This window comes from Sabethes cyaneus, chromosome 1, assembly GCF_943734655.1.
Source record: "Sabethes cyaneus chromosome 1, idSabCyanKW18_F2, whole genome shotgun sequence".
In the NCBI taxonomy this organism is placed as follows: domain Eukaryota; kingdom Metazoa; phylum Arthropoda; class Insecta; order Diptera; family Culicidae; genus Sabethes; species Sabethes cyaneus.
In genome coordinates, this window is record NC_071353.1 from 117628105 (window position 1) to 117639423 (window position 11319).

The window sequence follows — 11319 nt, forward strand, 5'->3', positions numbered from 1 at the left end:
ATTTTGCGGAACTAACTTTGTCTGGAATTTTGAGAGTAGAGGCGCTTGTTAGTTTTTGGGGTTTGGCGAAGGATTCCCGTTATAAATACTGGGCACTAGCCGTTTGGTTCCGAGCGTTGCGAGGCGGGTACGTTTAAAGCTCTTGTCCAATACCGCGAACGCCCAAGTCTTGCAGCGCTTAATTCATTTTGTAGACCTGTCTAGGGACAGTGCATAAATGGGCAAAGATGTAGGATTCCTCGAGGATTCAGATTGTCGAAAAGTAATGAAAATTGGTTCATGTGTTTTTTTTTAAACAAACCATTCATTTGATCAATATAGTCTTACGCATGGTAACCAGCAGTCAGTACAACTCCTTTGAAACTCACAACTGTTTTTGTATGATATATGAATTCATATGTTTTATTTTTTTTTTCCTTTTTCTTTTTTTTCGGGTTATCCAACTGGTCGCTTAATAGCGTATAAAACTCTGCGCTGGGCCCTTTTGTGTTGTCAACAAAGTGTCAGGGAGACCTCAAACATCAGTTCTACCTGACGAGACAGGCACTGGCGCCCACTAAAACACAGGTAGAGCCCCAAGCATAGCCGTCACGCCTATACCCGCAGGCGGAGGCGTTTCGGCCCTGCGCGGACTCCACGAACTGACTCTAAGATCTCTCTGCCAAAGGCCGGAATGTCATATTTTAAATATAATGATGATGATGACGATGATGATGATAATGATGATGATGACGATGATGATGATAATGATGATGATGAGAAGAAAAATAATAGATCGAATTTGTAAATGTGCTTTGGACTTTTTGTACCACTCGAGTTGCAATACGCGGTATAGTGAAGAAGTGGAGAATTCGTCAGCCCCGCCTGACACTGGTCTTCAACCGCGCGCCCGCTTTTAGTTTTCCAACACAAACAGCCACAAATGAACCAATAGATAAGACAAATTTCGGAGCAACTCGGATCAACTTATCAGGGCAAATTTAATCTTTCATCTCCTTAGCATTCACAATGCATTCCCACGATACAAAGTAAATTGAGCGCAGCACAAGCTGGACGTTCGCGGTAGTCGACAGAAGCTTCAAAATATAGAGACTCGCCCGCCGAGACCAAAGTGCTGTAAAGCTCTGGGCTTAAACGTCTCTTTAAGACTCGACCCCTTCCCATAGACAGAGCCCGCGGGCAGCCATCAGAGCTCAGGACAGCCACGGGGCCAGTGCAAAAATCCTACTCTATCTAGCAGCACCGCCTAGCCGAAACTTGAACACGCGACACGAATTGACCTAATTTTCCCATCTGCTACCTAAGAAGTGCTATTACCCGTAATCATTACAGAGTGGTCCCTCGGCATCCAATCGGATCTGGTATCCCGCTTACATCCCCTTACTAACCCTAAGCCCCCGACCAACTGAATCAATCCGACATTTTTCGGAGATATTTGTGACAGTTGCTATAAATAGGGATGAATCCCAGAAAACTTCATCTATTGTCAGAGATCCCCATACTGGCCTTATTCTTAAACGGAATAAAAGCACTTTCTGAACAACGCAACAATCACATTTGGTAAATTTTTACCCCGAGTCCCACTTGAAATCACAAAAGTATTTTGATATATACCCACATTCAGAAGTAAACGTGACCGCTGTTCATTTACTGATTAGTTAAAAAGCCCTACACCACGACAAGGTTGTTTTATCGTAGGGATATATGAATTCATATGTTTTATTATTCCAAAAAGCAGCCCAACTTGTTGGTCACAACTACAACCGTAAATGTATATGTACACATCAACGTTATCAATGCAATTACACTTATACGAGCATAAGAAATACGAAATACATGCACTTAATCCTTAGGATTTTTCTTATCTTTCTTCTTTCGTTTTCGTTGCTTTTCATCGCCGTGCGATTCCTGCTTTTTGCCGATGCACACTCGACAGTACCAGTCCTCGTTAGAATCCGGCGGAACCTGAATGCCAACGCAAACCCAGTGGTACCAGGCGTCGCAACCATCGCAACCGATCATCGGCGTTCCGTCGTCGACGCGGCCACATGCAGGACAAATCCATACGACATTTCCATCGGCGTCTTTCACATTGACGGGCGCACTGAGCGGGGCAGGAATGGAGACGCCCAAACTAACGGACAGGCTGCTGCTGCTGCTGCCTCCACCGCTGCTACCACTGCTATGCGATTTAGACGATTTCGGTTCCTTTGATGGTTTCTTCGAAGAATGCGGCGTCGAATCTCCACCAGCGGTGCCGATTCCCGCTGAAGCCGTGTGCTGTGTGGATTTGAATCCACTAACCGTAGAAGGGTTATGGGTCGGTGTAACCGAAAACAAATCGATTGAATCTGGCAATGGCTGAATACCTCGGGGTCGTGGTTTAACCGTAGCCACCTCAGCTGCGAAATCCAACTTTCCGGCTATCTTACTAGAATGGTCAAACGATTTGGACAGTTTAGTACCATCTTCCTCTTTGATCTTACTTTTACCGCCTGGTGTTTTAGATTTCGGAGGTCTCGTAACCAGAGCCGATATGCGTGCTAGCTCTGGAGAGGCTTCCCGTTTGATTTCGGATTTTTCCTCTTTCGCCAGACCGCCGAGCTCCACCGGCGGTACGTCCGGTGTGTTGGATCTCGGCGAAGGATTGGCACTGGATCCCAACTTTAGCATCAACTTCGGTACGGGGGTGTCCCCGCGGTCACGAGATTCCATGCTGCTTACCACGGTCGCCGTACCTATCGGAATGGAAGATCCAGCTCCTGACAGAGCACCGAACGCTGCTGCTGTCGCACGATAGTCGCCGGTTCCTTCCAACGCAGCAACCCGTTCCTTTTCCTTTCGTTTTTCCTTCTTGAGCTTTTCCTTTTTCTTCTCTTTTTTCTCCTTTCGACGAAGTTGCTCTTGCAGGCCGGACTCATCGGATGGGGCGCTGGTTGTATCGATCGGTGCAGGGTCCGGAACTGATGCTATATCCGGATATAATGAGTGGGATGATCTGAAACATTTCATATAGAGTTTAAAGTATCAAGTCACAGCGTTAAAATTCTACCAACTTACTTCGGTCTCTCGCGGTCGCGATCTTTGCTTTTGCTTTTATCTTTCTTGTCTTTCTTCTTCTTGATCTTGCCCTCCTTTAGTTTCTTGTCCTTTTTGTGTTCCTTGTTCTTGCGCTTTTCCGATTTATCCTTCTTGGAGCCGATTCCGCTTCCCGTGCCGGCACCCATCGCTGCCATCGTTACGGTCGACTGACTGTTGGTGTCCGAATCGGAACCGATGACAATCGTTTCGCCGGGAGCAATCGGTGTAACGGTAGTCGGTGCCACTGCAGTAGTGGGCAGCGGTTGGTTCAGATGGTGTGTGGCAGTTGCTGGTAGTACTGCCGCTGAAGGGAGGGTTTGCATCGGTTCTGCTGGTATCATGGTAGTTGGCGGTGGGATGATAGATGGAGAGGGATCTAGCAATTTTTGTGCCAGTAAATGAGGAGCTGCTGTTGAAGTGGTCGTTGAAAAGGTGGATGGAAGGATGGATTTGGACATTGGTATTTTGGGAATAATCGATTGAGCCGGCATTGGACTGCAGATGTTGGTGGTTTTGGTGGAGAGGTTCAAGGAGTGCTCCTGGGGTGGCGGAGGTTGGTGTTGCATCGGAGAAGGACGGTCCTTAGCGGATTGAACGGTTTGCTTCCGACTTTGTACGGGTTTGGAAACAGGTGAAGATATTGGTTCGATTTGAAGTGACGGTGGTACGAGTGGTGCAACATTGCAAGTGCTTTTCTGCAAGTCCAACGGAGTGTGAGCGAGTTTTGTCTCCGGATCCAGGTTCTCGTAGCTATCGGCATTTTTCTGTGGCTTTGGCGGGCGCGGGTACCGAAGCAGATTGCCAATGTCGAAGCGCGGAGGCATTGCAGGCATTCCGAAGGGCCCGGTCGGAAAGAACGAGGGCTGGCCGGAAAATGGATTGAAAAGAGGGTTTTCCGGTATCAAACCAGGCCCGGACGGGAGTGGAAACATACCGAACATAGGATTGCGAACCTGTGAAGATAGCATTGCCGGTGGCATTGCTTGGTTCAGTAGTTTGGTGTACGATGAAACTGCATCGTGAAGGGGTTTTTTGTCCATGCCACCAACCGGCACCGTAGATTGTTGATGTTGTTGTTGCTGTTGCTGCTGTTGTTGGAATTGCTGCAGAAGATTAAGCTCGTTCAACAGTTGAGCATTTTTAGCCTTTTTGGGAGTTACAGCACGAGGCTGCTTTTGTCGCTGACGTTTTTTCTTTTCTTCTTTCACAGGACCTGGCATGCCAAAATTTGGAAAGTCACCAAAAATAGGTCCAGGACCAACGGACAGTTTACCGGAATCACTCATCCACGATGCACTAGAGCTCGAACTGGACTGCAGCTTGATGTCTGGCGTTTTCGGCATGTTGGACGGGGTTTTGGGAGGTGAAAAATCGCGAGAAAAGGACGACAGTAGCCCCATATTTGAATGTTCCGCAGTGTTCATGTTGATGTTGAATGGCATATCCGGCGAGGAGAGAGTATCCTGAAAGGGAAAGTTTCCGGCAACGTTGGACGTCTTCGGGACACGTTTCTTAGCCATCGGCGTTGTCGGGAATTGTGGCTGATGGGGAGGGCTTTTATCATCGTCGATTATAATGATTGGGCCTTGGTTTGTCGTAGAGGAAACGGCAGGAGAGGTGTCCTTTTTGGCCACTTTCTTGAATATGTTCAGTTTATGTTTTTCCGGAGAAGTATTTTGAAGGCCGGGTCCGCTACCGGTCGACGAAGGACCTGGCGATGGAGTAATCTCTAAACTGGGATGCAACTTCTGTAGAATGTCCAGCTGAGTCTGGGTTGAACTGTCCGGAAAAGATTGTTTCTGTGGAGCCATCTGTTGCAGCTGCTGTTGTGACGCAAAAAGCGAGGGTTGAAACATGCCTGGAAGTGGTTTTTTGCCCGGAGTGAACATTTCTAGAATACTCTGCGCGTTGAGAGGTGCATGGAATTGTTGCATCTGTTCTAGGTACTGCTGCTGAATTTGTTTCTTAGTCAGTTTAGCGCGTTTAGGTTTTGGGAGTTTTGGAGGGGAAACTTGATGCAATAGGGGCGGTGGCTGTCCTTGCTGTGAATGTGGCACTGGAAACAAGCCACCAATATCCATAGCAGCAGGATTTAAGACAATTGAAGAAGGCTGCGCTGTCTTAAGCTTGGCCTGTGAAGGTTGTCTTTTCTTGCGCGGAACTTTCTCTTTCTTTACTTTCTCAAACGGTTTTACCGCTGCCACCGGTATTGAGACCTTTTCCGGTTCTGGAGAAGGCAAAATTATTTCTGGTTTCACATCCACCGAAGGTGCTAGATGTTTTGCAATAGGTTCCGGTGCCGTAATAACCGGTTTTACATCCTCTGTGTCTCCAACCGGTGGAGGCAATTCGGCAACATTTACCATTGGGGTCGCAGGTCTACTAAGCGCATCTCTCTCGCTTAGATCCTTCTTTTTTTCTACTTTTTTATCCTTCTTTTTTTCTTTTTCCGGTGGCTTTTTCTTTGTCTTTTTGGGAAACTTATCATCCATCTTGGCAATCGGCAAAGCTACCGGAGTCGGTGGTGGCGGTGGCGATAATTTCGGTTTTTCCTCCGGAATCTCGGGAACCTTTGAATCTGGCAGCTTTCCTTCACGCGCTGGAGAAATAAATCCTGAAGTCGTCATAATAACACTGCTTATTTCCCTTGTTGGTCGGCCCTCTTCCGTAAGTGGCCGCGTTTTTCGAACAACCTCATTACTTGCCACTTCTACTCCCAGCTCCGGTGGACGTTTGAATGTGGGTTCCTCCTGATTTTGACTCGTTTCCATGACTGCCACTTCTTCAGCGGCAACTTCCTCAAACTTCTCAACAAAATCCCCCATTTCAGGCTTAACATCGTCCATCACCCCTGCAGTTGTCCCCTTCTGTGCTTCTTCTTCTTCTTCCAGAAGCTGAGCCTGTCTCATCTGCCGTCGATTTGCCTCTTCGAGCTCCTCTTCCGAATCGACCAACATCGGTGGCATATGCTCCGGTATGTGTACCGGGCGTGACAGCACCTCCTTGCTGCCGGGTTTTAAAAAATTTAGATGACTGTCCTTCGGCAGCGGATATTTCGGCACCTCGAATGGTCGAGTAATCGGATCTACGAACTGCAAATACTCCTGCAAATCGCCGAGGTTGATTCCCATCTCACGATAAGCCAGTGCAACGTCATCCAGATTTGGATCGGTACGGTTGTACAGCTCAGCGTAGCGATGGGTCAACCGCGTAATGTCTCTCATATATTGGTCCAAAATATCCATCATCAATTCCAACGGCGTTGACTGAATCGAGTGCCACCCAATAGTCTGACATACTTGAGCCACTACCACTTTCAGCAACTGATGAGTGTATCTTTCCGCCATCTAAAACCAACATCAGAGATATTCACAAGCAATATTAATCATTAAATTCATTGATAGAATACCGTTAAAACCAAATTTCACCCAGGCTCTGTTAACAAAACTAAATCAGAGCAGATTGATGCACCACTCGGGAAAAAATATTAACACAGCACTAACTTCTTTCCTATTATGTCGAAGAAAGCCAGCTTGCGGAAGCGGAACGGCGAAAAAATTTTCAGTTCACTTTTTATTCCAACACTGAACCCGCTTATATCGTCAGCGAATGGTTTTCCTCACTCCGTGCAAGACCGTGAACATTTTGAAAGGGTTTTTTCAAACTTCCAAGTTTGATTAGAAGAATTATTTTACAATTTTGCAAACTCTACGGCACGTAGCTAAACTTTTTTGCTTGCTGATGATGATAAGTGATGAGCGTGATGAGTTTTGTTCATGGGTGTGTGCGTGTGTTTTGCGATCGCGCTTAGACGGTTTTTATCGTTTTGTGTTTGACAGATGCTTGTCACTTTGACATTGTTATGCACAGTTGCCAGATGTCAGATATTTTTAAAAACCTTAACGTTGCTATAAACTCAGAGGACTGATGATGCCTAGAGTGACTATATACAGAGTGGCGACAATGTCAAAATTGGAATGATAATTATCTGCCAGTGTCATTCCAATCGAGCAGACGACCTATCCAACGCGTATGCAGGAAAGAGAAAGAAAAACCTTGGAAAACCCGCATTGCATACATTTGGGATGACTTGTCGCCACTCTGTATATAGTCACTCTAATGATGCCATGACGTCATATCTAATTAAGGGCCAAACAGAATGCTGCGTCAACGCATCCGTCAGTGTTATTCTGACAGTTTTTCCAAGGGATTACTGGTAAATTAACGCTGACGGATGCATTAACGCAGCATTTTGTTTGATCCTTTAACGAGAAATTTTGCCCTCATCTTGTATTAATGACTGCTTTGAGTGTGTTAGTAAATGGCTGTTTAGTTGCAATTGTTTAGAGTACAGCAGATAAATGACAGTTTGTCTCACATTATCGGAAATCTTTCATCAAAAACCTTCCATCAAGAAGGCTGGCATCTCTTTCTCGCGCCCATATATCCTGAGAGAAAATCGTTAAGACGGTTTTCTTTTTCTCATTCTTTGACAGTTCTTATTCTTCTTATTTTGCTTGTGTTCATTTTCGGGCTGACCGTACAAGCGCGTGCGTGAACTCTACATTGGACGTGAAAAGTGCGTGTCTTGCAGTGACATTTTTTGGTGCTAGTTGGTATATCCAGCTTTCCACGAGCGATAATGGCGGATATTGAGCACAAGTGGGCACAATCTTTTGACATTCATTGGAGAAGCGTCGAGTTCGCCCTGACGGAGTTACTATGGATACATTCATGATTGTTTGTTGTTCGAGTGTAAAAATGTAAACCACTGACGAACTGACAAGACGCATAGAAGAAAATGCTTTAAAAACCATCGTCCTACACATTTTGCTTGCACACTAGCACCCTCTGTTATGCATGTTGCGGAGTAGCTTGCATTTGCAGGGTTTTATGCTGTAGGGTTTATACATTGAATGGTTTCATACTGAAAACTCGAAGCAACACACGCGCGCCGCGGTGTGGCCATGTTGCGAAACATGCTTTTTTGAAAAATGAGTGGTTTTTGATTGGACGATAGAATTAACTCGAGTGTCTCGTCTGTTTGTCTGTGTGTAAACATTGTTTAATTTTGCAGATCAGCTGAAGTGGAACATAACGAAACGGATTCAAACTTTTATAGTGGTTTGCGGCCATAATTTGCTGAAGGCACTGACTCAGAATACTTTTTCACAATCGTGCGAATTAAACATTCGAAACATTACACATTAACGCAAACATTAACTTCATGTTGGTCGAGCCGTTGTCATGCTCTCGAACAGCGTCTCGACTTGATAAGAAACTTTCCGTTGTGTATTTGGACATTCTCCCTGAAATTTGCGAAAACTGCAAAGCCACAATCCATAAAATTTGTAGTCCATTCAATTATGTTCCTCTTTAGCTGATCTGCAAAATTGAATAATGTTTACATTTTTACAATCGAACAACAAACAATCATGAATGTATCCATAGAGTATAATCAATATATATATATAGAATGCCAGTGTCGCTGGTGTTTCATGGATCTTTTGGTGGCAAACATGTTGCTGGTTCGTGTCTTGGATACGGGAACTACATTGTCAAATTGCCCAATAGAAAATTTTCCTGCCGACGAAATACCCCAAAACGACCAAATCGGGTGATTTATCCTACGTGATGTACGGAAAAGCAGAAGGATTTTTTATTGGGTTGCCTTTTTAGTTTGACAATCAGATTCCCGTTTCGAATCGATCACTCACACATATGCGCATACAGTGTAAATACGCAATTTTCAAATGTGTGATGTTTACCACGAGCACTGCAGCGACACTGGCATTCTATATATATTGAATCAACTATCCATAGTAACTCCATCAGGGCGAACTCAACGCTCCTCCAATGAATGTCAAAAGATTGTGCCCACTTCTGCTCAATATCCGCCATTATCGCTCGTGGAAAGCTGGATGGGACATCAGCTTTTGCAAAAATACTGTATGCAACATGCGATAAATCGGAAGCGCATAGCTTATTGCATGTAAAATGACACGTTATGAGTACTTTTGTGAGAAATTCGAAAGTATGCTTAGCGTAAAATATTATCAACCGTTTTTTTAGTTAGCAGCTAATTTACAACTAAAAAAATAAGACCAATTTAATTTCTTATCTGTGTTTTCCTAAAGAACTACCAGCCGAAAACTTGTATGAGTTACCAATTTCCAATTTCTGACCACTAATAACAACTGGCTGCATTTGACAGTTCGAACTGGTTGCATTTGACGTACGATTTTTTCCTATCCGCGAATCTCTCTCAGCATATATTGCAGATTGCAAGAAAAATCCTCACATTGCGGTTATCTTGAGTCGACAGCTGATCCAAACCAGCAAAAGATAACCACTTTTTTTGTGTGGGTTTACCACTTTGACCACAACATTATTGATCTATTGTAATGTTGCCCGGGTGTATGCTGTATTCTGCACTGCATTTCTGTGCTTTATCGTTATTGAGTAAACGATAAGCTTATATTTTTTTATGCGTGCTTATGTGTTGATGGTTTTACCCTTGCTTCGATGCATGTCCTACTATACCAAACCTGTTTCGCCTCGTTACAGTTGGCACTGGTGAGTCCTCATGAGGTTCAAAACCATTACCTCAATAGGTCCTCATACCAGCATACTAACCATAAGAAGCGTCTTCGGGATAATGTAGAACTCAGCATGAAGGAAGGGTGATGAGGGGCCAGAGAATAAACCCATGCTAAAGTCACTTCGACATCGAATGGCCTGATTCTACTAATAGTGAATTTGTTTATTCAATCCGGGTTGAAACTGTAGTAACGTAACTATAAGGTTTTGCAAGGTGACGTCACGAATGAACCAGAATGAACGCAATTCATCCATTTGACATCTACTCGTGGTTTGTTTACAATTTGTTAGGCGAACGCGATATGCATAAATTGGAATTAAACGTTTTAAAAGCGTATTATCCAGCAGTGTCGCCCTCCAAACTACTCGGAATGGCAGTTTTTGTGCTTTTCTGACTTGCCTTTAAGGCTTTAAGCAATATTCAGTTTCAACATGTTAACCCATGTTCCAAGCCCATGTAAACAAACCACTGATAGACGTCAAAGAAGTGAGGTTATGCTCGCCCGTGCAAAACCTTATCGTAAACGAAAGAAAGAGCAACACTGCCGTACAGGAGAAGAGTGCCCAGTTTTGATGTATGCAGAGTTGTCAAAAAGATTGTTCACATATTACGAACACAATTTATCCAGCTTTTTACGCGGGATAATGGTGGCCGCTATAAATTGTGTTCGTAATATGCGAACAATCTTTTTGACAACTCTCATACATCAAATCTGGCACTCTTCTCTTGCAACACTACCGTGCTCTTTCTTTCGTTTACGCCAAAGAAGGAGAGCAAAAATGTGCGAAATGAAAACAAAACTATTGCTCTCCTTCTTTTACGTTAACGAAAGAAAGAGCAACACTGCTGTACAGGAGAAGAGTGCCCAGTTTTGATGGATGCAGAGTTGTCAAAAAGATTGTTCGCATATTACGAACACAATTCATAGCATCCGCCATTATAGCGCGTAAAAAGCTGGATAGCGTCCGCCATTATAGCGCGTAAAAAGCTGGATAACGCGTAAAAAGCTTTGGTGAGAATTTGAACAGGATATTGACAATCAAAGCTTGTGTTTTTAGTGATGTGAGAGCCGCCTAACGGAGCATTACCACATTCTTTCAAAATGGCGGTTGAGCTTTTACACATCCTGCGTAATTAAGATGAATATCAAGCCTCGATAAACGATAAATTCCGCACCCATTCGTCTGCGCCAAGGATGATTATTTTTTGAGTTGGGTTGGGTTGGGTTATTTTTAGACACAAATTGTGCCTCTTCCTCCGTCTACTGTACAAACCACCGACCGAGTAGTTTTAATCTAACTTGTTTTTACTGGCAGGACGACGACACTATGCAGGTCCTTGCAACTTACAAGGCACTGCGGGTGACGCGCATAGTAATGGATCATTTCCCTGAAAACTCGCGCTGAGAATCGTGGCTAACACGCTGACAGACGAACATCAAAATTATCAATGCATATGCACATTGAAATTCATTTGTAAATTCATTTGGTAAAGCCTAGTATCCAGCTGAAAAGAAAACAGCTCAAGAAAAAATTTTGCTATTTATCGAAGAAAATTTGACAACTGCAAGGCAAGCAGTTATCTGTCATTTTTTCTTGTAGTAATAATTGCGCCGGATATTATTCCGTACGGAAAAG

At 44.2% G+C, this 11319-nt stretch overlaps 1 protein-coding gene across 1 annotated transcript; it reads right to left on the bottom strand.

Annotated features, from left to right (window-relative positions):
* Positions 1-1709: 1709 nt before the first annotated feature.
* LOC128735196 (titin) lies at positions 1710-6833 on the bottom strand. Its single transcript, XM_053829723.1, has 3 exons — positions 6491-6833; positions 3061-6428; positions 1710-2998 (listed from the first exon to the last, which is right to left on the bottom strand). The coding sequence occupies exons 2-3, from the start codon at positions 6426-6428 to the stop codon at positions 1843-1845; spliced, it is 4524 nt and encodes a 1507-aa protein (XP_053685698.1). The 5' UTR covers positions 6491-6833; the 3' UTR covers positions 1710-1842.
* Positions 6834-11319: the final 4486 nt, after the last annotated feature.

Coding starts and splice junctions, on each gene's coding strand:
- LOC128735196 (XM_053829723.1), bottom strand. CDS start 6,428: ATGGCGGAAAGATACACTCATCAGTTGCTGAAAGTGGTAGTGGCTCAA. Junction 2,999..3,060: donor CGCGACCGCGAGAGACCGAA/GTAAGTTGGTAG, acceptor GAAATGTTTCAG/ATCATCCCACTCATTATATC.